This window comes from Vulpes vulpes, chromosome 13 (assembly GCF_048418805.1).
Source record: "Vulpes vulpes isolate BD-2025 chromosome 13, VulVul3, whole genome shotgun sequence".
Classification (NCBI taxonomy): domain Eukaryota; kingdom Metazoa; phylum Chordata; class Mammalia; order Carnivora; family Canidae; genus Vulpes; species Vulpes vulpes.
The window spans coordinates 35,249,456-35,277,097 of NC_132792.1; the positions used below are offsets into that span (position 1 = coordinate 35,249,456).

Genomic DNA, 27,642 nt, shown 5'->3' on the forward strand with positions numbered 1-27,642 from the left:
ACTACTAGAGATTTATCCCAAAGATACAAATGTAGTGATCCATAGGGGCACCTGCACCCCAATGTTTATAGCAGCAATGTCCACGATAGCCAAACTATGGAAAAAGTCCAGATGTCTGTCAATAGATGAATGGATAAAGAAAATATGCTGTGTATGTATTTATATTTGGTGTATATATATAATAGAATATTTTATATATGTATATATATGAAATGGAATATTACTGAGCCATCAAAAATTGAAATCTTGCCATTTGCAATGATGTGGATGGAACTAGAGGGTATTATGCAAAACAAAATAAGTCAATTAGGGAAAGACAAATACCATATGATCTCACTCATGTGGAATTTAAGAAACAAAACAGAAGAACATAGGGGAAGAGAGGAAAAATAAAACAAGACGAAATCACAAAGGGAGGCAAACCATAAGAGACTCTTAGTCATAGGAAATGAATTGAGAATGCTGGAGGAGCGGGGGGGTAAGAGTGGGACAACTGGGTGATGGGCATTAAGGGGGGGCATATGATATAATGAGCACTGGGTGTTATATAAGACAGTTGAGTCACCTCTACCTCTGAAACCAATAATACATTGTATGTTAATTAATTGAATTTAAGTAAAAAATGAAAATAAAAAATGAATTTAAAAAATAGAGGACTAAAATAAAATAAAATAAAATAAAAAATAGAGGACTTAGAATGGTGAGAAAGATATATTTGGGAAACTTGGGAGTTAGTGCTGGCAAGAACAGAGATGGAATAAATCAACCTGAATAGGAAGTATTTCCCTCAAATATAAGATATTCTGATATAAATGCCTTTAAAAATCTAAAGCACTGAGGGCACAGCTTTGATATTTATGCAGTTACTGTGGAAAGCAATAAGAATTAGTCAAGATATTAAGTTGTAGTTTTACCCACTAGCTTTTAAAGGTGCAAGAATCTGCTCTAAATAAAAGCTTGCTTGGGACACCTGAGTGGTTCAGTGGTTCAGTGTCTGTCTGCCTTTGGCTCAGGTCATGATTCTGGGTTCCTGGATTCAAGACTCACTTCGGGCTTCCTACAGGGAGCCTGCTTCTCCCTCTGCCTGTGTCTCTGCCTTTCTGTCTCTGTGTATCATGAATAAATAAAATCTTTAAAAAAAATAAAAGCTTGCTTAAAAAATAATAAAAATAAAAATAATTTTAAAAAAAGAAAGCAAAGAGGAACCTTAGAGGACCAGTTAAGAGGCTGTTGCAAAAAAAAGCAGGCAAGAGGGGAAGATGGCATATAATTTCTTACCTAGCTATTGAAATAACTTCCAAACTACCTCAAATATTGACCTACTCAAACTGTTTCTCTTCCCTAATGCCACAGTGATTTATTTTTAAGATTCATATCCAATGATGTCATTCCTCAGAGAGCTTATGTAACTTTAGGTAAAAAATTCAAATTCCTGACCAGTGGATAAAAGGTCATATTCATGTTCTTTTGGCTTCTGCCTCCCTTTATAACATCCTCTCTTATTGTACCTCTTTCCTTTAGCCAGTGTATCTATTTGGAGCCTAGAATCTCTCCATAGGTCATAAAACTTCCCTAAGCCTTTATGCCACACCCCATATTTTCCTTCTTCTTAAACCATCTTTCTCATCAACTCCCTTTTCTTGCCTCATTGACTCCAGCTCATCTTTAAAGATTCAGCTGAAGGATTAAGGATAAGAGAAGCTTATCTTCTCTTGGAAAAGTTTCTGAATCTTTTCCTTTCCCATTCCAAGACATAAATGAGTCTTTTCTGTGGATTTGGTACAGTTCAATAAACATTTATGGCATCTACTCTCTGCCAAGAACAGTTTTAGGAACTGGAGAATGACAATAACTCGCAGTATTTGCCCTCAAGGACCTCATTCTAGAAGAGAAGATACGTAATACATAACTACATTATAGTGTGGTAGGTATAACAGTAGAAAACGACCTTGGGAGGAGGGTGTGAGTGAAGGCTTCCTGGAGAAGGAAAAATTGTGTTGGTTTTTATTTATTTTTTTGTGTGTGTTGGTTTTTAAAGAATAAGAGTTTATCAAGCAGACAAGGTACTTGGGATAAGGTGAATATCCAAGATTGAAGGTATGGAATGGCAAAACAGCAAGGTTTAGGAAAATAACAGAAAAATTGGTATTTGAATGTAAAATTTAAAAGATGATTAATGAGATGTGAGTTTAAAAATAATGGACGGGCAATCATTGATGATCTTATTTGCAATGCATACTTCTGTTTTAGTATTTATCATACTATATTGCAATGACTGACTTTCATCTCCATGCCACCATGAGTGGGTTCCTTCAGAATAAGTATTGGATCTTAATCATTAATCTTTGCATATATAGTACCTATCCAAGTGTTTATAAATACTCAAATACTTATGTCATTAATGTGGACCCTTTAAAACTTTTAAAAGATTATTTCACATAAGACTATTATTTGGTATTAGGTACACATTTCTATCTATCTATCTATCTATCTATCTATCTATCTATCTATCTATCTATTACCTACCTACCTACCTATCACCTGGGTTGAATCGACATTATCAGGTCCAAAACTAAGTAAAAAAATTTAAAATTAAAATTAAATGTATTTAATTAGAGATTGTTAGGAACATTTAAGTCTGATACACAGGGGCACCTGGGTGGCTGGCTCAGTGGTTGAGTGTTGCCTTTGGCTCAGGTTGTGATCCCAGGGTCCTGGGATCAAGTCCTCACAGGGAGCCTGCTTACGTCTCTGCCTCTCTCTCTCTCTCTGTCTCTTATGGATAAATAAATAAAACCTTTAAAAAATCTGATACACAGATATATATACACACACACATACATATTGATACTCAGTATATAATATTTTTTAAATAAATGCTATTGAATTACTTCTCAGATGTAAATAGCTGTTATTTTGAGAAAAGACAAATGAATAGAATGGAATAGACATTTATGCAGCTTTTTCTTGGAAGCTAGAAATTCCATGTGTATCTTTCATTCACTCTTACTTCCTTCTCATACCTCTTCCACAGCATTGGACACCAGATGGAGATATTTTTATAGCAGAAAGGGATAATTAGTAACAGTCTTAAGAACTCTGCAACTCATTTGGGTAGGGAAAGTAATCTGTTGGGTCTCTATATTAGAAGACCAATAGCTCACTTTTCAGCCTAGTGTATTGCCTTTTGTTTCTAAAAGGACATTTAAGACCATTTTGGAAAGTACCACTAATGTGTTAGAAATATCGTGAACATAAGGGGAAAAGGAAACCTATAACCTGGAATCCATTATAATTATACATAGAAGTAATCTGATAAAAACTTGAATATCCAAATGATAGACTCTTGTGTGTAAGACCCACTGGCAAGTTAACTAAGTACCGATGAAGAAATAGGAAAAAGGAAAGAGAAGCCTTTTGAATAAACACACTGTTTTGACTTGAGTAGTTTTTATGCATCTTTTCAAGAAAAAAAAAATCACTTGAGCTTGTTTCCTTCTCTTAACCTTTTTAAAATGCCTTTACTGAGGAACCCACTAACAATTATGGTTTCTCCCAACATCCTCTCTTTCTCCCCCCTTCTCTGTTAGTATCTTTTTGCCACATACATTGCTCCTTCGGCTACTCTTGACATCGGACTCCAACAGGAAAAGAAAAAAGAAATTTATATGAAAATACAGCCACCATTTGAAGACCTTTTTGACACAGCAGAAGAATATATCCTTCTCCTCCTTCTTGAGCCATGGACAAAGATGGTAAAATTAGACCAAGTTGCTTTTGGAAAGGTATTGTGCCACTCAGAAATGGTGTGTGACCATTCAAGTTTACTACAAAACTGGTGATAAACAGCATTATTAACTCACAAGAGAAAAATGAAAGGTTTCCTAGGGGCCAGGGGCTCAGAGTTAAGATTTGGCAGGCTCAAAATTGGAGCAAGGAAAGTAGTTACTAACTTCATTTTTTGCCAATTTCTCTATTGTTTGTTTCTCTAAAATCTTTGTCATTTTCATTCTTTGTACAAATATTCCTCTCGGCAGAGAGAAATCTGAGTTTTGGTTTCCTGTGAACCACCAAAATATGCCATGATAATGTACTGTCCCTTCTTGCCATTTCTCAGCAGTGGCCTTAATTCTGATTAATGGAAAAAGCCCACTTGATTTAATACTAGATGTTTTATGGTAAATATTACACTTCTGGAAAATAGAAATGTTTCATATGTATTGTGGGAAACTTTTTCTCTGACTTCAGTGCTGCTATTTTAAGGCACCCCCAGATGTTCCTCAGGTCAGACTGCTTGATTGGATTAAAGTTTCAACACATCTTTTTTAATTCCAAAAGAGGTCATTTTAAGTCTCCATTCTTGAATATTTTCACTGTTCTTATTAATTTGTGGAGGAGATTTCTTTAAATACTAATTCTGCATCACAGATTAGAACCATTCATGGGCATTTTGTATATAAAGTTAATACATATATCCTGTAATGAGGTCACTTCCAGTGGAACTGTGCTGTTTTCATATTGCTATTCTTTGTTCTTATCTCCTCAACAACTTCTTAGTCATGCCTTCTACCAGAAATAATATTTTGGGTAAATTAAGATATAATTCATACTACAACACCCCAGATAGAATTACCTTATTGGATTGTGATTGAACAATTCTTATAGCTCACTGAATTCAGTGATCAAAATTAAAGTTTCCTTCCTGATTTCTCTTTATCCTAAAAAAGTAGCATTATATCTTTTCTACTACAAAAATACTTCTATTACACTAGAAAAGTTAGGCTATTGTATAAAATTTAAAAAAAAACCTCCCCCAGTCATTATTTAATTTAATTTAATTTTTTAATTGAAGTTTGATTTGCCAACATATAGTATAACACCCAGTGCTCATCCCATCAAGTGCCCTCCTCAGTGCCTGTCACCCATTTATTTACCCCATCTCCCCACCCACCTCCCCTTCCACTACCCTTTGTTCATTTCCCAGGGTTAAGAGTATCTCATGGTTTGTTTCCCTCTCTGATTTTTCCCACTCAGTTTCCCTCCTTTCCCTTATAATCCCTTTCACTATTTCTAATATTCTACATCTGAGTCAAACCATATGATCATGATTGTCCTTCTCCGATTGACTTACTTCACTCAGCATAATACCCTTCAGTTCTATCCACGTCAAAGCAAATGGTGGGTATTCGTCCTTTCTGATGGCTGAGTAACATTCCATTGTATACATAGACCACATCTTCTTTATCCATTCATCTGTTGATGGACACCCGAGGCTCCTTCCACAGTTTGGCTATTGTGGACATTGCTGCTATGAACAGTGGGGTGCAGGTGTCCCGGCGTTTCACTGCATCTGTATCTTTGGGGTAAATCCCCAGTAGTGCACTTGCTGGATTATAGGGTAGCTCTATTTTTAACTCTTTGAGGAACCTCCACACTTTTCCAGAATGGCTGCAGCAGTTTGCATTCCCACCAACAGTGCAAAAGGGTCCCAGTCATTATTTAAATACAATGTATGGCATAAGAGGAAAATGGACTTGAGATAGGATGTTTAAAAAAAGACTTAGAATTATAACTGACAAAAAGTTTTGGCATTGGTGATGATTCCTATAAAATGTATGGGAAAGTTATATACTCTTTTTAAAAATTTTTATTTATTCATGAGCGAGAGAGAGAGAGGGGCAGAGACATAGGCAGAGGGAGAAACAGGCTCCATGCAGGGAGCCCAATTTGGGACTCAATCTCGGTACCCCAGGATCATGACCTCGGCCGAAGGCAGACAGTCAACTGCTGAGCCATCCAGGCATCCCTACACTCTTTTTAAATAAGAAACTAGAAACATCCTTAAATTCAGCCGAGACAACTTCTCTAAAAGTCCAGTTGACTGGGTTATATAGACTCTTTCCCAAAAAGAATAATGAAAGAAAGAGACTACCAAAGCTAGCCATTAAATGTAGAAAGTTGTCAGTCTGCCAAACTGATTTTCCATGGAATAAAGAAATGGAGAATGAATTTGTTCTCTTGACTGACTAATGCAGTGCAATACCTACTCTGCAGGCTGAGACCAGCTGTGAGGTTAATCTGATGAATGACACTCTCCTCTCTTGCCACAGCAACAAAACCTTAGCCTACAGATTAATAACAATGGAGTGTGGTCATTTCTTCTACTGTGGATTATTTTGTTCCTAAAGCTAGCAATGCCTGCCTTCATGACTATTATCCTGTTATAGAACATAGAAATAGAAATAGAAAATGCAAATGTGACCTGACATGGGTGCATTGTTAGTTCATGTGGGGTGTCCACAAAGGTGGGATGGTCTCTGGTGTCACTGTATCATTATGTAGAAATATTTTATCGCATGCATGGGAAGTCTGAATTCGCTGTAGTTAATTTTTTTATGTTGGTCTTCCCGCTTTTGCCTCCGAACCAATTTAACTTTATTGGCAAGTGCATTCATTTTTGAGCCCACTGTTATTGGCAAATTGTGCATTTTCCCCACTTTTTCATAATGCACATTCTATTGATGTTACGAGCTTTATTATTATTTTATTAGGTGGAGCTGGTGGAAGACACTCGACAGCTAGACTCCACATACTTCAGAAAGCTACAGGCTTTGCATAAAGAGACCTTTTCCAAGAAAGCTGAGGTAAGACAGCTCTCTACTTCTAAAAACAAACTTTTTATCCTGGAGGGGATTACCACTGTATATATTGGCAGGAAGCAGGGGCCATGAGAGGGGATTCATATATTGAGGAGATCATGGACTGATAAAATAGGGGACAGACTGTTTCATTTTTCTGCTATTTTTTTTGCTTACTATGCTGCCTTTGACAGGTACCGCTTTCCACTGACATATCTAACAACAAAGCCAGAAGGAAGCAGATGAGATAGTGTAGGGAGCCCAGCTACGTGCATTCTTTAGTTAAAAGCCCTCAAGCTATAGTATTCCTTTGAACATTTCTGGTTATTTTCTGTATGGCAGCAGCTCGATTTGTTGTCAGTTCACAAAAAGAGTTAAATTGAGTTTTCCAAACAGAAAAGAAACTGTTGTGTGACAGCAGTAGGCAAAACAATAAAGGGAAAAAAATATGAATAGGATTTGGAGGAGTCAGTAAAAAGATCATAGGATTGACCAAGATATTAAAGTGTTATTTTGATTTATAAATCTGTAACTTTTGGATTAGCTACATAAAGCATGATAGATCCCAAAAGCCATAAAATTAAAAGTGTGTATGTACATAAAAGTGACGTTCATATTCATATTTATCAACATGGAAAATGCCCAAGACATGTTAACATATAAAAAATGTAGGGAACAAAAAACACTGGGATCATATAATCCTATTTATGTAAAATTATATACATAATTCTACATGTATACATACATGCAAAGAGAGATATCTGGAAAAATGTTCACCAAAATAAAGACAATCAGCTCCAAGTGGTAGGTTTCAGGTGATACATATTTTTTTTTCAGGTGATCTTTTTACTTTCTCTTTTGTGCCTATCTGAAATTTTTGCTCTTTTATGATAAAATTTTACATAAACAGTAAAATTGTTTTTTAAGTGTCACCTTCATGATAGTTGCCTTTTTAACACAAATTCTGTATTTGAGAAATTACTAATTAAAATCTTGGAAAGGTTACATAAAAATCCAAAAAGGCATTTTGTTGTATTTTAAAACCCTAATGAATGAAAATGTTTACAACATTGTATTTTAAGTTTGTATTTTAAATCTTATGAACTGAAATGTGGCATTTTAGTTGTATTTTAAGTTGCATTTTAAACTTTATGTACAAAAATGTATAATACTTCCCATAATCCTTCTCCTTATTGGAAATTGATTTTTAAAATATTGGTAGTTTTCACTTATGGTCTGGTGCTTTTCAAAAACAAATAGATGGATGAATTAATTATATAAGGAATTCCATAAAGAGAGGAAAGGTTTTTAAAAAATAAGCTTCTCTAGCTCTGCCCTTATATAGAGCTTGTAAACTGCAAAACATAATGTCTTTAAAATGCCTAAAAATTAACTCTTATACAAAGAAGGTTACATCTTAAAAATGTATTATTAGAAAAGTATTTTGTTACTCTATAACTTTCAAAATTGCTATAAATAAAAAAACATTTTATGTTCATAATACGTTGTTAAGAAAAAGAACCAAGTTACAAAATCATACATAGTTGTACAGTCCTGTCTTGTTTTTTTTTTTTTTTTTCTGTCTTGGTTTTTAATAAACTACGTGTGTGTGCAAAAAAGACTAAAATATTTGTATTTAAAAATGTTAGCTGTGGTTATCTCTGAATTGGGTAGTAAGATGTATGCTTTTTGTTTTCTTATTATAAAAGATGTATTACTCCCATACTAACAAAAATAAAATATTTTATAAGCAAATATATAGTAAATGTTTATTGAATGTTCCTGAACAGAAGGGAATGGAACAGCAAGGAACAGAACAGAGTTTGATAGGAATTAGAGCCAGATTCTAAATTCTTTACTTACTTCTACCTAGCATTGTTAGATGATGTTGGTCTAATCATTTTTATTTGTTTCTCTTTTTAAATTTGGAAAATAATTTGCTGAATTTTTTCTTCTTTTTTATTTTTTCTGGTAAAGATTTTATTTATTTATTCACAAGAGACACACAGAAAGAGGCAGAGACATACATAAGCAAAGTTCAGAGAAGCAGGCTCCTTGCAGGGAGCCTGATATTGGACTCGATCCCAGGACCCCAGGATCATGCTCTGAGCGGAAGGCAGACACTCAACCACTGAGCCACCCAGGCGTCCCTGAATTTTTTTTCTTTAAATAGAATTGACACTTTCATCTTGTATTTTTTTTATTTTTATTTTTTTACAATTTTACTTATTTATTTGAGAAGGAGGGAGGGAAAGAACAAGAGAGAACACAAATGGGGACAGTGGCAGAGGGAGAAGCAGAGTCCTTGAGAAACAGGAAGCCCAACTCAGAGCTTGATTCCAGGACCCAAAGATCACGACCTGAACCAAAGGCAGACAGCCAACTGACTGAGCCACCCAGGTACCCTTAATTTGCTTAAGAGATTTTTTTATGAAAAGTATTATTTCACTAGGACACTACTTGTGAAATTGGAACCGGTATTTCACGGCTTCCTGAGGTCTCTAAAAAAACAGAATACTGGAGTAATGTTCCTGAAGAATATAGGCACTTTAATTTTAATGACCTGCTTAACAACAAACTGGAGTTTGAACATTTCCGTCAGTTTCTTGAGGCTCATTCTTCAAGGTAGGAAACATAACCATTTTAAAATGTATTTCTAAAAGAAAAAAAAATTTAAAATTAAATGTATTTCTCTTAAAGCATCGTTTTTCTAAGTTTTTTTTTTTTTTTTTTTTTAAGCTACTTACTTTGTTTGAAGATAGTATGAAAGTGATTTGGTGCTAGATTTCACCCAGGACAGTAAAAAGTAATGAGCATACCTATCTGAAATCTGTATGGGTAACTTTTCATTGGGGAGTGCATTTTGATAATAATAACTTCCCAAATGGTATTTTAAGTAGTCAAACAAGATTTGTTAATAGTTTTAGCATTGGTTAAATTAAAACATCAGCATGTTTTATTCTTTTGCTTTTCTGCTGTTTCTTTTGTTTTCATTTTTCTCCACATGTGCTTTAATTAGTACCTCTGAAAAGTATCTCCTTTATATTTTTCTAAGCTATTGAAATTACTACTATAATACTTTGTAATTTTTTTAATACTTTGTAATTTTTATTAGCCAATACATAAATGAAACATTGTAGCTTTACACAGAATCTTGGAACCTTATATTTATCTAACATAAACTGAAATATCGATCATATTTTTTCCAATAATTTTCTCCTAAGTTAACAGAAAAGTTTTAGACCTGGGAGCCAAATTTCACATATATAGTTTCCCTTATTATTGATGAGAATTGTTCTAAATTTAGCATGTTGCCAAATAGACATGCAGTAGATGGAAATTTTCCCAGGTTTGATATCAACAATACGAGTCCATTATTAATGGAGGAACTCCTAGTTTTATTTATTTACTTTATTATTATTATTATTATTTTAAAAAATTTTTTATTTAAATTCAGTTTGCCAACAGGAACTCTAAGACCCTACCAATAACAGTGATAGATTCTTGTCTGATCCCAGTACTCCTGAGTACATTCATATATTTAGCCAAGATGAGACATATTATTGAACTCATTAGTTTCATGATCTAATCAGTTCTGTTAACTAGTCAAGACAGCAACTTGTTTGGTGGTTAGTAGAATTGAGAGAAAAAAAGTAAGGAGGACTGTACTTAGTTTTTGTTTTCATTTTAGTTTGGACCTTATGTGCTGGACAGACATTGAACAGTTCCGAAGAATAATTTATGGAGACCGAAAGCAGAGGGAAGCAAAATCTATATATATTAAAAACAAATACCTTAATAAAAAATATTTCTTTGGCCCCCAAAGTCCAGCTTCTCTATATCAGCAGGACCAGGTATCAATATGTAAACATACTTTCTTTATTGAAATGTGAAAACCAGTTATTTATTTCTTTTTGCCAACAATTGAAATTCTTTTCTTTTCTTTTTTTTTTTTTTTTTGCTTTTGCTTTTATGGTTTATAATGTTAGACACTTTGGGTATCTTTTTTAAAAAGTTTTAAAGTATCTACAAATTAAATGCCTTTAAAATTCATACCAACTGTACTATAAAAACAGTTATTTAAAAAAGTAATTTATACAATAAAAATAGCTTTTATTCATCTAATCATCCATTCACCCAGCAAATATAAGTGCCTGTGACATATAATGTCATTATTTACTATATTATTATTGTCATCATTATTTCTATATGTCATTATTATACCATATGGTGTCATTATTTATGGCAAAAAGGTCAGATTGGGATTTGGCAGTGGGACTGAGCATTCATGTAACACTAGGATCACATGAAATATTGCTCAGTTTTATGCTTTTGAAATAAAAGAATTAAGTGTTATAATTAATTTGAAGTTTGCTAGTACCACTTACTACCTGGAGATCAAATGTGTAATGTTTGATATCTTTATTTTAGTAGTTTAAAAGGATGCATATCCTAATGGTGTACATTTTTAAATACAAATCTCAGATTAATACTAAATTCAGTAAATTAAAGAAAAATTCAGAAATGTTCATCAGTAGGACATACCAAATTAAAAAGCTAGATCTTCCAGGAGTAAAATAAGCAAAAGGTTTTGGGAATAAGAAGGAGAAGGAATTCTGAAATTAAGCAATCTTGACAAAATGCCTTGCCATTTTGTTCCCTGAGATACAAATCTGGGATGTATTAGCAAAAGTGTTGGGTATCTCAATAAGCACAAGTATGAAATAAACTCACGGGAGGCATTTGTTTTCTGTTTGGCTGGGGCTACATTGTATGAGGTTTCATGGTATCTAATGCTACTGTGTGAACCCTCCATAGTGGAACATGCTGAGAATTTAAAAAAATTCTCAGTGGAAAAGATATCCATTGCTGTCATAGCAAATGATTGTGTTTACTACAGAAGAGTTTCCCCAACAACCTTTCTTCCTCCTCTCTGGCTTTACTTTTATTTTTGTTTACGTTTTTATATTTAAGGATATCCATTATCACATTATGTTCTATATTGATTTTGCTAGTTCTAAATTCAGTGGGGTGAACAGGCTTTTCTCTGCTTAGCCAAGCAGCCTCTTCTCTTTTTTCTTTTTTCTTCTTTTTTTATATTAAAAAATCAGCGTTATTAACAGATGGCTAAGAGGGCTTCTCTTTTGTTTTGACGTAAAACAATTATTTTATTAGTAGAATTTGATTGATTTTATTAATCAAAGGGAAATTAAGAAGAAGGTAATTTCTCCAGTGAGAGGTCCAGAAGTTTCAAGCGGTGTATACACAGAAACACGTAGAGAACAGAATGATTTAGAGGAGGAAATAGCCATTCATAGGTTGTTGAAGCCAATACTTACACAGAAGGAAGATCTGGGCTGCAGAGAAATTGTGTTTCGTAAAAGGTGCCACTTGTACAGATCAGAGACTGTTGTCTGTATAACCTGGTCATTCTCTACTTCCTGCTACTTCTGTTTTCTTCTTTGAAATTTTTGGGGCAGCCCTGCATTGCTAGCACCACCATCATCTCACCATCTCCCCCCGCAGTGTATTTAAAATATGTGATTCAAGGTTGTCTCCTAACTAATTTGTGCCCCATTTTCCTCATACACAAAAGAAAATGCTACCTTAAACTAGTCAATCTGACCAGAATCACAGATTTGTAGAATATTGGACCTGGAAGAGTGCTTAGAAAACTCACAGACTAGTAATCACCCTCATTCCATAGTTGAAGATGCTGAGGCCATGGAGAAAACATGGCATTGCTTGTGAGCACACAAGATGAAAATCCCATTCCTGGGTTCTCTGAAATATATCACAAGCAAAATCATACATCTAAAACAACCATCACATAAACCACAATTGTCTGATGTTAGGGGAGTTCTGTATCTTTCCTATACACATATAGCCAGGAGATAGCTTTCAGAAAATGAAAATTGTGTTACCTAGAGCATGCTTGGCACATGGTTTGGGGGTGAATTGGATAAATTAATAATGACTGTTAGTGTTTCTTCACTAAAACAGAAGTTTTCAGTTTCTGTTTCATTTTTATTTTCTTAGATAATGAATTTAAGTGGTGGCTGGGGACAGATGCTCCATGAGCAGCTTGATGCACCTATTCTAATTGAAGTTCAGAAGCATGTTCTCAATAAGCTAGAAAATGTGTGGTTGCCATTGTTTCTTGCAAGCGAACAGTTTGTAGCACGTCAAAAGATAAAGGTATATTAGTTATGTAATCTTTGAATAGCAATCGACAGTACCTCCTAAAACATCACATATGTGTACCCATTGACCTAGCCGTTGCACTTCTATGGCACAGTAGTTAAGAGCATGGAGTCAGCCTTCCCAAGGTTTTGCCTCAACCCTGCTACATGTTACTTGTACAACTTCAAGGTTTTTTTTTTTTTTTTTTAAATATATTTATTTATTTGTTTTTTTTTTTTTTAACTTTAAGCAATCTCTGCACCCAACATGGGGCTCTAATTCATGACCGCAAGATCAGCAGTCACACGCTCTTCTGACTGAGCCAGCTAGGCTCTGCTACAACTTCAAGTTTTATAACCTTTCTTCATTTGAAAAATAACTGGGGTTAATAAGAGTAATTGCTTCATAAGGTAGTTGTAAAGATGAAATAATGTATGCTTAGTTTCTTAGCATGGCACCTGGCACATGGCCAATGTTCAAATATTGCTTATTAATGTAGTTGTTACTTTTTATATTGTTATTAAGTCCTCATATAAATGGGCAAGGGTGTACAATGGAGAATAGTTAAATGATTTATAATTCTGTACTATGGGATCCCTGGGTGGCGCAGCGGTTTGGCGCCTGCCTTTGGCCCGGGGCGCGATCCTGGCGACCCAGGATCGAATCCCACATCGGGCTCCCGGTGCATGGAGCCTGCTTCTCCCTCTGCCTATGTCTCTGCCTCTCTCTCTCTCTCTGTGACTATCATAAATTTAAAAAAAATGTATAATTCTGTACTATGAAGATTTCCATATAAAATGGGGTTATAAAATGAGATTAAAATATAAAAATGAGATTTCCACATGTACTAATGTATGAAAGACAGTATTCCTTGAGTGAAACAAGTAGGATGCAGAACAATATACAGAAGATAATCCCATTACATGTTCTTAAATCTTTATAACTACTTATGTATTTCTTTTTCCATCTATCTATATTTGTGTTTGTGAAAAAAGTCTAAAAGGTTCTGCCACCTGGGGAGTAAGAAGGATTTTTACTTTTTACTTTGTGAAGTGGGATGTGTTCTTTTATTTTTGTTTGCTTGTTGCTTTGCTTGTTCTTTATAAAAAGCAGGTGTTACTTCAGTAACTCAAAATTTTATTATCACACCTAAAACAGGCAAACCTGATCAAATATTTCACCAGGGGCAGATGGTATAATTTTGGACTTTAGTGTGCAAAGCACATGCTGTTAGTGTCAATCAGGAAGAATCTAAACAACCTGCCCTCTGCATTCAGTTAATCAGACACTTGGAGTCTTACTTGTTTGGAAAGATCCCTAGTCTTCTGGGCACCTTACGTTATGGAAAACACAATAAAGCTGCGAAAATAGAATTTATGGTAGGAAGAAGAGCTGACTTGTTTTAGGCAAAAGTTCCTGGAAATAAGCTTTGCAGCAACTCACATTTCCTCATTTCCTTTCTTCAGGCTTTGGCTTATTAATATTATTTACCACATTTTCTTGCTATGTTTACCACAACAACTTTATTGTGACTTATAGCCATTTCCTGACCATAGGCTTCTTTGGGTGGCTGATGATGTAAATTGATTCTGACAATCTTAAGCCAAATACAAAAGATAAAGGCGAGAATTTATGACAGAATGGTGCGGTAACATCTCACACACTGAGGGGAAGAGTTATCACCCAAGCTCTAGAAAGGCCAAGGGCTGGGACAGCCCTGAAACCCAGCGAAAAGTCCTGGATACTTTCTCGTTGTGACTATCAAAAAGCAGCATCTGTGATCTAATACTGGTCCCTCTAGGTTAGTGCCCCGATATACCTGCTGTAGACAGGGAGGTAGATTCACGTAGCACGCATCTGGCAGGTATGGTTGCCTAGGGAAAATATTGTGAATAAGCAATAACCTCAAAAAATATCTACTGTATCTCCTCCCTGTGTTGAATAACTTTTGTACTCTTCTTAAATTACTTGTGGCTAGAAAGTGACACAAAAATCTGGGAAGTCCTAATTATCTCTCCAGCTTCAATTTTCATGTGACCCAGTGTAAAACTATTAGCCACATTTGGGACAATACACTTAGGTATTATTATCTTCACTTTGTAGATGGGGAAACTGTTCAGAGAATTTGAGTGACTTGCCCAGGCACTTAGGAAGGGCTTCCATTTCTAAGTTCTGATCCTTTTTCTCCTAAACTGTACTCTTATCCATGCTGACCTTTACCTCATTTATTTATTTATTTATTTATTTATTTATTTATTTATTTATTTTTAAAGATTTTGTTTATTTATTCATAGAGACACACAGAGAGAGGCAGAGACACAGGCAGAGGGAGAAGCAGGCTCCACACAGGAAGCGCGACGTGGGACTCGATCCCGGGTCTCCAGGGTCACACCCCAGGCTGCACCGGGGCTGCCCTTTTACCTCATTTTTAAAAACTGAAATTAAGGGCACCTGGCTGGTGCAATTGATTGAGCGACCAACTCTTGGTGTCAGCTCAGGTCATGATCTCAGGGTCGTGGAGTCAAGCCCCATGTCAGGCTCTGTGGTCTGCATAGAGTTTGCTTGGGATTCTCTCTCTCTCCCTTTGCCCCTCACCCCAATCATGCTCTCTCTCTCTTTATAAAACAAATAAATCTTTTTGGAAAAAAAAAAGCTATTAAGTTAGTAAATGATGTCAAGAATGTAGACATTCGAATAATTGGGATAAAGTTATTGGTTTTGCTTTTAGATACAGATGAGAGACATAGCTGAAGAGCTCTTATTACAGAAGCATGAGAGGAAAATCGGGGTTTGGAAGGCAAGTAGTGTTTGTTATATTCTTCCTCTTGCAACTTCCACTCTGTCAAAGTATTATTTTTCCTCCCCTACTTGTTCAAAGACTCTCATTGAACACACTGCTTTCTAAGCTACCAGTTGACCACTGACACTGTTTAATTGGCTGATGGAATCTGGGGAAGAGTATTATTCTACGAGAGCCATCTTCTTAACGCCTCCTGACCTGCTAAGCCCGAGAAGTGTGCTTTAAATTTTGGACCTTATATATGTATTTTTGTTTATTTTGCTTGTGATGGATTTATTGAGACAAGCTGTTCATTTCAGCCTATGGTAGTTTATTTATCACTGGGAGTGGATGACTTTACAAAAAGAATGAGAAATATGTAACAGAACCAGCAAGTTAAATTATCTTACATTATACTCTGTTGAGATTTACATTTTGGCTTGAAAAGAATTAAAACTATCATTTTGATGATTACTGAAGCCACTATAATAGAATACCTTACTGGAAATGGCCTGTTTTGCTTCTTAACAATCACGATAAATATAGCCGCCTTGTTGAGCCTACATATTTATATGAATTCATCCTTCTACAGATCTTGGTGGATTGTCAGACTAGACCTGGGTGACCCTTTACAAACTAACAAATGTAAAATTTTATTTGACTATTAGAGGATTACATGTATCTGTTAGGATGCTCTTTTTCTGTGTTTTCGTCTTGAAAGGAAATAAACCATTCTTATGTTTGTCTTTTACTATTTTTTGTTGAAATTCTAAGTAGGATGGGCTTTTATTTCATATTATTGTGCATTACGTATTATGTTATTTTCTGTTTAATTAAATTACAGGTTTTAGTTAAATTACTAAGTTTTAGTATCTTAAGAAGTAGGTCTTAAAACATTATTTGCTAAGTGAGTTTAAAATAAACATCCCAGTCTAATGCGTAAGTGTTCCTATTTATAGGGTTGTAATTTTAATATGGAACATATGGTGGGGGTCTTAACTTTTTGACCAGAGTGCAAGACATGTACCTCACTAAAATGATGTTAGACATTCAGTCACTTCATCTGGGTGAAAACACTGCTATTCACCTAGACTGCCTGGTGTTGGCTTCATTTTTCAATTTCCAATTCATCCTCAAGGTCCTTCTGCAAAGCTTTTGCTCCTTCAGGCAGAATTAGTTAGTTACTCCTTTTGTGTTCCCATAGTGCTTTTTTACATAACTCTCTTTGACATTTACATGGATAATCACATAGGATTTGTTTCGAGAAACTCATTTTATGCATCGTCACTAATGGATATTTATCATGTCTTTTGGCTGATGTTACTACAATTCTTAAGTTCATTTCAAACTTTGCCTTTGGAATGGTGCTGCTTTGCATGACTGTACACTAAACTCAAATTTGGGGAGCTTCGATAACATTTATCCAATAAAAAAATTTCTATTCAGTAAATTCAATAAAATCTGTCTTACTTTTTTTTTTTTTTTTTAAGATTTTGTTTATTTATTCATGAGAGACACAGAGAGGCAGAGACATAGGCAGAGGGAGAAGCAGGCTCCATGCAGGGACCCCGACGTGGGGACTCAATCCCGGGTCTCCAGGATTACACCCTGGGCTGAAGGTGGCACTAAACCGCTGAGCCACCCCGGCTGCCCTGTCTTACATTTTTTAATCTGAGAGGCTAACAAGGGATGGATATGTGATATAAAATGGTCAAAATTTAAAAAATAGACATCTTGTATTTCAAAATTGTGAAGACAGAAGTTTAGCATTACTACAGTACCATGGGTCCTCCAACTTTTTTGGTATGTAAAGTAAATCTTCAGTCAGAAGAAGTTTATTATTAAAAATAACATATATATTTTTAAATAACATATTAATGATTTTTCTTCTTGTTATAAAGTATTAATAACAATTTTTACTAAAATAATATAAAGATGTCTTGCCTAAAAACATGATTTTTTTCTAGTTAGAAGTTGCATAGAAAATTTACTGTTTAACAGGATTCATTGGTAAATTTTTTTAAGATTTTGAAAAAATATCTTAAATGTTCTAGTGCTCCTACTTTTTATTTTTTTATTTTTTAAAAGATTTTATCTATTTATTCATGAGAGACACACAGAGAGAGGCAGAGACACATGCACAGGGAGAAGCAGGCTCCCTGCAGGGAGCCTGATGCGGGACTCTATCCCAGGGCCCCGGGATCACGGCCTGAGCCAAAGGCAGACACTGAACCCCTGAGCCACCCAGGTGTCCCTAGTGCTCTTACTTTTGAAAAGGCAAGAGAGTTATATTTAATACATAACATGACACATATGTAATATATATAGTTATACATATAATGTAACAATATATAATCACAACATATGATTATGTTTTTCTGTTTAAGCACAGAACTCATGCAATGCATAAAATGTAGTTTTTCACCAAAGTCCCAAACTGCGATGATTCTTAACATTCTTAAACAATGTAGTTGTATGTTCTGAATCATCCAGTCATTTCTTTTTCTCCCTACCTCATAAAAAAAAATAATGCCATAAAAATATAAAGGAGACAAAAGAGAGAAGAACAGAGAGGTAGAAGTTGCCAAATTCTGTTGTATCCATGCCATAAATTTCAACAGCCCAAAGTAAAGGATGTTGAAGTTGGTAATTTTTAGCCTAATAAATGACTTTATTGTTATTTTTTAGAACACAGCTAATTTTCTATATTTTCTGCTTTGAACAGCCTGTGGAGAATAAGTGGATATCTTCATCTTGTGAAATCATTGCTTTTCGTAAAGCATTATTGAATCCAGTTACCGTAAGACAATTTCAACGGTTTGTGGCTCTAAAAGGAGATTTATTGGAAAATGATGTACTCTTTTGGCAAGAAGTACAAAAATATAAGGTATTATATTGGAAGCTGGAGAAAACCACCTCTTTTTGTGGTGGAAATGCATTAACACATCAGATTCTTAACTGTAACTTTATAGACGAGATTTGTATGATAGCCCAATTTTGTCATCTTCATACCAACATGTAAATATTGAGGTATTTATTGTTTTGTGTTAGATATATTTCTTTTTATACAGTGAAGAGTAAGAGTGAGCCCTGAAATGATAGAATTAGCTTTTCAAGGTATTCACATATATTATGATTTAATAAGAACCTTACTGAAAAGAGTTTTAAATGCATTTTTTGCATATCACTTCTCCATAAATGTACCATATGCACTTTTTCCTGAAGAGATCCATACTCTCTCAGTACTTTAACCAAGACTTCTTTACCAGAATTCCTCCCAACTCTATTGCCAGCATGGTCATCAAAGATAGAGGATTATGGGTAAGTTAACCAGCAGAGATGAGAGGAGCTTTTCTAATAGAAAGAATGGCCAAATTTTTAACGAAACAAATGAGTAAAAGAACAATTGGCAGTTTATTTTTACGTTTAAGTGTTTATTGAAATCGTATTGAATCTTTGCATTGAGGAAAGGGAAGGACTTTCTATGTATTTTAAGCAAGCCTTGAATAAGGGAACATTGTCTAGAAATACCCAAGAGTAGGCATCCAGACTCTGCTTCAATGCTCCCACAGGAAGCAGATTAATTTCTGGGCAAGTAGCCTATTTTATTCCATTATAAATGTAATAAAAATAAAAATAAATATAAATTTTATTATTAAATAATTAATATTTAATTGCATAACTGCAATTAAATAATTGCATATTAATAATGGAATAAAAATAAAATTGGGATTTAAAAGGATGGTACTTTCAATTGTCTGGAATCTAAGTATGAATTATGCAATGCTAATATTCTGCAGCATTTATATTCTATACAGTTAGTAATTGCTCAATAAAATCTATTTCCAAACTTTTCCAACTTTCCATGAAGATGTCTTCTACCTTTTTTTTGTTATAAACAGAACTATTGTTCTATTTACACCTTAGAAATTTTCTCAGGAAAAAAATGTTTTGAGATAATTTTTTTCAAAATCTGTCACAGGGTAAGCAATATTAAAATAATTTTTTTAAGAATTAGAAAGGAGGTAAAGTCTGTTTTCCAAAATAGGCAGTTATTATGAATGGGCAGGATTATTTTTAAGCTAATATGAATATGAGTAGGCCCAGGCCCACTCTGACAGGAGGAATGCAATAAATACAAGAAAAGCATTTTAAAAAGCATACTCATACAAAGTCAACCCTTAGTTCTGTGACTGTTTTTCTTTCAAGACTGTTTTTCTTTCAAGACTGTTTTTCTTTCAAGACTGTTTTTCTTTCAAGTCTTCATTTAAATATATTTCCTGTGGTATAGAGTGGAGGACATATAATTCTAGGTGACTATTAGAAATTATGCTATAGGAGGGAATTTGTTAATTCATTAAGCATTTTGTGAGTACCTAAGGTGCCATCCATTATGCTAGATTGTAGGAATGAAAGAGTGAATATAACACATTGCCCTCCCTCAAGGAGGGAGACATCCATGAAAACAAATACCATGAAATAGTATTAATTATGATCCATGTTCTAACTAGGTATGGTTTGGGCACCAAGGAGGGAATGATGCAGAGAAGGTTGTAGGTCAGGGAAGTCTCGGCAGAGATAATTGAATTGGACCTTTAGAAAGTTTGCTAGGTGGGAAGTATTCCACCTGGCATGGCAAAATCTTATTGAGCTCCTACTCTTATTAAATGTTCACTCTCTGCCAGATATTATCTTTTTTTTTTTTTTAATTTTTTTTTTTAATTTTTTATTTATTTATGATAGTCACAGAGAGAGAGAGGCAGAGACACAGGCGGAGGGAGAAGCAGGCTCCATGCACCGGGAGCCTGATATGGGATTCGATCCCGGGTCTCCAGGATCGCGCCCTGGGCCAAAGGCAGGCGCCAAACCACTGCGCCACCCAGGGATCCCTGCCAGATATTATCTTAATTCTTTTCATATAACAGCTAATTTATTCTTAACAAGAATCCTATTAGATCAAAGCTGTTATTTTTGTTATTTCACAGATATAGAAGCTAAGGCGCACACACACACACACACACACACACACAAAGCTAAGGCACAGAAGAGCTAAGAAACTCCTAATATCATGTAGCTAATTAAGTGGCAGAGCTGGAATTTGAACCAAGGCATTCTGTTGCTAAAGCTCATGCTCCTAATCACTAAGTTATGTCCCCTCCCCATCCAAGCAGTGATTGTGGTAATATGCTAAGAAATTGAGATCTGGGCTCTTCCCATTGTTCTGAATTGTGAAAATTTGGGAAGAACCCAGCTGTTCAGGTACAGGACGTTAGTTACTTAATTATTTATACATCTATACAATAGACTACTCTGCAACCATTTAAAATCATGCTGTTGGAGAATAATCAATCAATGATAAGCAAAGATATTCATAGGGGATCCTTGGGTGGCTCAGAGGTTTAGTACCTGCCTTTGCCCCAGGGCGTAATCCTGGGGTCCTGGGATCGAGACCCACATCCGGCTCCCTGCATGGAAACTGCTTCTCCCTCTGCCTCTGTCTCTGCTTCTCTCTCTCTGTCTCTCATGAATAAATAGATAAAATCTTTTTAAATAAAGAAAATAAATTCATCTTATTGATTTTTTAAAAACCTAGCTACTACTAGAAAACAGTACAATTTAATCTGAAGTGTGTGTGTGTGTGTGTGTGTGTGTGTCCATAGAAAAAAGACTGGAAGGACATATTCCTCCAGCAAATACTTTTTGAGCACCTACCAAGACCCATGCTAAATCCTGAGAACGCAATCATGATCAGAATAGTCTTCCCTCTTAGAGTTTACAGTGTCATGGGAGGGACAGACAAGTGATAGACAAGACAGCTGTAGGACCGTGATTAGAGCATAGATTAGAGCTGATGGAAGCACGGGGCACAATGGAAGTATCTACAATGGGCATCTCCTCTGAACTGAGGGAGTCACCAAAAGCCTTTTAGAGGAAAGTCTGTTTAAACTGAGACTTTAATGATAAGTAATGCTTCATTAAGCTAGGTACAGTAGGGCAGAACAATTAGAAAAAAAATCAGTTCTGATTTTTGTCTCTTCACCCTCAAAATGAAAACTCCAAAAATTTTGTTTTTGTTTCACAAGCCTTACATTCCATAATTATAAATCAGGCTCACCAAATAATGATATATGATCATCTTACTAGTAATGGAAAAAATACACTTTTGGTAACATATGAAACATATGTGCTACAAATAGGCATTTTCTGAGGGGATGGTAAATTGAGTTAAAAATGCTAACTTTTGTCTTAATGTAACATTCATATCAAGCTTTTTTCATATATAATTTATGCCAAATTTTCTGTAAGGTTTTATATGGCCAGTGCTCAAATTTCCCTTGCTTTAATAGTGTCTGTAACATAATATTTACAATGAGTACCATCATGCAGTGAGTACTTAGTAAGTGCTGGCTCATTTCTGGCCCAGAATTACAAGTTTCCAAATTTATTTGCTTCCTAGTGATTTAGAGAATCAATGTTCTTGACAGAGAAGTGCCATAATTCAAACCAAGCTCCCTCTTTATTTTAGAAAAATGATAGCCCTACACCTGTAACATGAAACTGGGTCTTTTTAATGTATGATCACTAATTTGAAGAAGGATAATTTAATAGGTTAACTGTAAAAGTGTAAATACTAAGAGATACATAGTGACACACTTGTCACCGCCAGCATCCTGCTTTTGTTGCCTTTCTGAGCCTAAGTCACCTTGGTGTAGAAGCAGTTCTGGTCGGAAAAGCTTTTGCATCTACTTGTAAGTTGTGTTAGGTACCTGCTTTCAGTGCTCTCCGAGGGCCCTGTATACACCTCTTCTGTAGCACTTACCAGCTATCTCAGATCGAAGTGATGTGTTCTCTTGTTTCTCCCCCAGTGAGACTGAGTCTTTAAAGAGCAGGAACTGTCATGGGGCTCAGCGGTATATAGCAGGCACCCAATACAAACTCGTTAAATGAGTCAAAGTAGACATTGAAGCTGGTCTTTTGGTTAGGAGTAGAAGCACTTGAGATTAAATGAAGCATATTTATTTAAGGTATATGCATCAAAGTGTTGGGTTCCTCAAACCCGAGAGAAATGGAAGATATTTTTTAAGATGTCTTTCACATGTCTTGGTGCCCTCTTGATCTGAAGTTAAGAGGTATATATTACTGAAAGACATATTGGCACAATTCCTTCAAGTATTCTAGGAATACATTAATCATGTATTGCTCTATCTTTCCTCCTTCCTCAGGACTTGTGCCATTCTCATTGTGAAGAGTCCATCATCCATAAGAAGATCACGACTATCATCAACTGCTTTATTAATTCTAGTATTCCACCAGCTTTACAAATTGACATTCCAGTAGAGCAAGCCCAAAAAATTATTGAATACAGGAAGGAGTTAGGACCATATGTGTTTAGAGAGGCACAGGTAAGAGATCAGGGCATGGAGCTAAGGGTGTTTTATATTTTATGTTATTTTGCAGCTAAGCGTATTTTTAAATAGATGAACAATTAGATATTCTTTTAAGGCTTTTGCATTATTCATATTTGATAAGGTTCCAACCTTCCTAATACTGGGATTTATTCTATTTAGTTAAAAACTTTTGCAGGGATGCCTGGGTTACTCAGTTAAGTATCCAGCTCTGGATTTCAGCTCAGGTTATGATCTCAGGGCCCGGGGATTGAGCCTTGCATACAGCCCATTTCAGATTCTGTGCTCAGCAGAGAGTCTGCTTGAGATTCATTCTCTCTCTCTGCCCCCTCCTCTGCTCACTCTCTCTCTTTCTCCCTCAAATGGATAAATAAATCTTTAAAACTTTTTGCGTATTCTACATATAAGAAACTAGCAGTATACTATTTTATGATAATATATAGCAAATACAATCATGTAAATAACTATCTTTGACTCTCCATGGTTATCATTTTTGTTTCTTACTTATAATACTCCAGCCAATTCCTCCTTTCTTTCCCACCATTTCTATTTCCTTTAGAAAATCTGCTACCACAAATATGTGGTAAAATACGTGTGTTCCAAGATCTGTATATTTTTAAAGATTAGAATATTCACATAGCTCATAAAGTAAGTGAGAGGAGATGTAAGTACCCAACCAACATAAAATACACAAGCTCATGAAAGGAAAATCATGCCTATTAACCTGCTCAAGTTACTTCTTTTTAAGATAAATAATAGAAAACAGTGATTTGGTGAACATAATTTATTTGCATTTTTAAAAGCCTTTTAGTAATGTTGTTCCTGAAAAATGATTAAGAAAAATAAATTATAATAGGGGTAATAGGGAAGGCCATGTCATGATTTAAGTGATATGAAACAGAGATTTTAGGATATGATTGCCCTTGAGCATGGAAAAAAGGCCATTATTCCTTTAACATTCATTTGTGAGCCAGCTGTGTTCTAAGTCTTCTAAGGAACTGAAAATGGACTCAGAATCCAAATTACGCATTAAAATGGGTGAAAATATAGAGAAGCGACTGAGGATGTGCTAGAGAGAAATAGAGAAAACATGGTGCCAGAATTACAGTATCTGTTAGTGAAAAGATCTTAGAGATCACTTAGCCTAGCCTAGGTCTCTGGATAACCAGGCCAGGGCTTGCCCACCTAGATCAAAGACCTTGAGTCTGCAAGTGCATGTCTGGAACTGCTTACATTGGTTAGTTCTGCCATACTGTCTAGAGATTGAAGCCAGTAAAAGCTATGGGAATACTCTAGTTTATGCCTTCTCCTTGGTTTCCTAAAATGGAATCCCAGGCGTGTCTTAAATACAGAGTGTCAGAAAATAAGAGAATTTTTAAATAGAGTCCTCACTCCACCTGATTATTCCTCCTGTGTTTCCTAAGGAAGCGTAGAGAATAGCATCACCTTCTATCCAGGTGTGCAAGCCAGAGGTCTGGTTGCCATCTTTATGTCTTTCCTTTCCTTCATTCTCTTACACTTGTATCTTCAGTCCCTAAAGTGTATCCATTGGTCTCCTTGTTATCTGTCATCCTGTCTACTTTTCTCTGACTCCATGCTATCACCTGAGTTCATATCTTATCAGTACTTTACAGTAATTGCCAAATGTGCCTCTGGGCTCTCTCAAAACTATTTAACTCACTGTAGACAGAGCCATCTTTTTCAAAATGTGTATCTAGTCTGTCACTTCTCTGCTTTCAATTTCAGTTACTCCCCACTGTCCTCAGAATGAAGACTATACTTTTTTTTTTTTTTTTAAGATTTTATTTATTTATTCATGAGAGACACAGAAAGAGAGAGGCAGAGACACAGGCAGAGAGAGAAGTAGACTCCCCGCCAGCAGCCAAATGCAGGACTTAATCCCAGATCCTGGGATCACGCCCTGAGCCAAAGGCAGATGCTCAACTGCTGAGCCACCCAGGCTTCCCGAAGACTATACTAGGCATACCTCTTCCCACTCCCTGCTACCCACCTGCCAGTCTTCCTGAAATATCTGTTGTTCCACAAAGGAGCCTTACTCTCTTCACTCCTGAGTTTTTTGCATTATCATCTTTTTTTCCTTGTGGTTTTATGTCTCTTTATCACACAAAACTGAAAGTGCCTATTTTCATGCTGACTTTCCCACTAGATTATAAGGTGTTTGAGGGCCGGGAATGTTTCTTATTTACCTTTGTGGCCCAAATGCCTGGCACAGAATAGGCATTCAATAACATTTTTTGAACACATAGATGACTGACAATAAGAAGTGATCTATTGTGACTCAAAGGAGTAAGATCAAATGGGAAATGAGAACAAAGTTGAGTGAAAGGGCTGCATAGGAGGTAAAAAAAAAAAAAAGAAAAGCCTATTGCCTGTTCTAGCATTGTTATCAGTCTAGCCTCTGCCTTATGCCCCACCTGCCACCCCTAATAGTTTTATATATATATTTTTTAATTTTTTATTTATTTATGATAGTCACAGAGAGAGAGAGAGGCAGAGACACAGGCAGAGGGAGAAGCAGGCTCCATGCACCGGGAGCCCGACGTGGGATTCGATCCCGGGTCTCCAGGATCGCGCCCTGGGCCAAAGGCAGGCGCCAAACCGCTGCGCCACCCAGGGATCCCCCCTAATAGTTTTAAAGTTTTCTTCACTTAGCCAAATTTACACTGGCTCTTTTTACTCATACTGAAGCCATTGCCTATCTCTTGCCAGTGAGCAAAGTAGTTCTATAATTATTAAAACATTTTTCTTACCAACAGTTTGGTTTCTTTTAAGGTTCTGGAGGCACAGGGTAATTTTCATGACTAACACATATATCATTAACCTAAAATCTTAATTGCAGCTTTTAGGAATAGAGTAGTTTCCTACTGAAAAACTTGTGTTTTATCCTGGTTACTTTTACTGGAAGAGTTTCCAGATGGAGATAAATGTATTTGAGAGCTAGGAATGACTCCAATTTGGGAGAGGTAATGAGAGGTAGAATCAATAGTTGGTAAATAGAGGAGGAAAAGGGAGTATTTAAATTTAAGAAGTTCATATAAAAACCACCATGATCCCTTGACATTGGAGCAGGGGATTACTTAAATAAAGACATGGCAGGTAAATGTAAATTAATTTTTTTTAAAGCCTACATTTCATCAAATAAAATATCTCTAGTTATCATGTTCAAAATGCCAAGAGGCTACAGAGTTCAATGATAAAACTGTATTTTAAAAGGAATAAATAATTTTAGAATTACTGACAATATCCATGCACAGAAAAGAGGAGTAATGAAATATACCAACCATTGGAGGAGGTTGAGGTGTTTGTCTGTTGATCACAGCAGTGCTTGCTTTTTAAAAATTCCTCTTTTCCCTGAAGAGTTTGCTTGGAGCCTGATGGGATGGTTCATTTTTCTCCAAGGCATTAGGTAAAGGTCATTCCTAGCAACGAGATGTTGGACTTGACCTGATGTGGCAAGTCCTACCTTCTTGGAAGTAAAGTATGCCTCTGGAACTAATGGAAATACTTGGCATGGGAATTTGAGCAACAATTCTTATCTCTATTAATATCACAATTAATCATTTAATGTAGAGTATCCTCTTAGAAAGCATTTGTCCAGGATTCCACCCGCCTTTTTAAATGTTACTTTTCTTGCTCTCAGATAAAAGAGATTATATCGTTTAAAAGTTACTCAAGATTTATTCTTAGATCTGCAGCTTTAAGAGCTTTTCCAGAGGTATTTCCTTTCTCTAAAGGGAAGAAAAGGGGGGCAGAGAGGAGTTCCTCCTGATGGACTGAATATTTGGAATACTTGCATAAAACAGCAGAGTGTGTGGCAGATCAACTAGTGTATGTTTTAAAAGAAAATATAAATTTCTCATTTGAAAAGACCTAATGGATTCTTTATTAATATGATCAATTGGTTAAGGAAACATAAAGAATAAAGTAACTTTTACGTGTTTTTTTTTTTTTTTAAAGAAAGACTTCTCATTGGTAGTAAAAAACCTTGATCATAAGCATGTGCTGAACTAAACTATACCAAGATGTCTGGAGACAATAACTTGGAGGAAACATGCTGTATATTAAAGATAGAATAGTTAATCCATTATTATGGTGAATTAGAGCTTAAATCAGTACATTTGTATGAAATTGTAACCAGAGACATTGTTTTTTATACAGATGACAATTTTTGGGGTTCTGTTTAAATTTTGGCCTCAGTTTTGTGAGTTTAGGAAGAACTTAACTGATGAAAAAATTATGAGTGTTTTAGAGAGAAGACAAGAATATAATAAGCAGAAAAAAAAATTGGCAGTCATAGAAGACGAAAATTTTGCAAAGGTAAGACAAGACTCATTTTGAGTTGAATCATACTTTTAAAAGGTATGGGATGTGTGTGAATTTATAGAAGAATTTGGGCTGGGGAACAAATACAGAAACATTATAGAATACAGATTTTAGTAGCTGTTTAGTCAGAGCTGTTTAGTAGACTTTAGTCAGAGGTTTCAGACTTCATTTCGAATTTCTCAGAATTCACCTCAAATGTCACCTCTTCCATGTGAAAACTTCCTTTACCCTACTAGGCAACACAATTAGCTCTCATCCACTGTGGTAACATTCCCGCCTCTCTTGGAGAATG

At 35.4% G+C, this 27,642-nt stretch overlaps 1 protein-coding gene across 27 annotated transcripts in view; it reads left to right on the forward strand.

Moving 5' to 3' along the window:
• Positions 1–27,642, forward strand: part of RGS22 (regulator of G protein signaling 22) — a 127,227-nt gene that overhangs the window by 87,150 nt on the left and 12,435 nt on the right. For 15 of the 27 annotated variants that reach the window (XM_072734181.1, XM_072734183.1, XM_072734187.1 and 12 more), the window contains 9 exons: positions 3,591–3,785; positions 6,552–6,644; positions 9,091–9,263; positions 10,330–10,492; positions 12,678–12,836; positions 15,550–15,618; positions 18,326–18,487; positions 22,824–23,003; positions 27,186–27,344. In XM_072734181.1, the coding sequence (XP_072590282.1) occupies positions 3,591–3,785; positions 6,552–6,644; positions 9,091–9,263; positions 10,330–10,492; positions 12,678–12,836; positions 15,550–15,618; positions 18,326–18,487; positions 22,824–23,003; positions 27,186–27,344 (1,353 nt within the window). The remainder of the gene's footprint in view (positions 1–3,590; positions 3,786–6,551; positions 6,645–9,090; positions 9,264–10,329; positions 10,493–12,677; positions 12,837–15,549; positions 15,619–18,325; positions 18,488–22,823; positions 23,004–27,185; positions 27,345–27,642) is intronic. The other 12 variants (XM_072734182.1, XM_072734185.1, XM_072734202.1 and 9 more) reach the window with 5 other exon arrangements.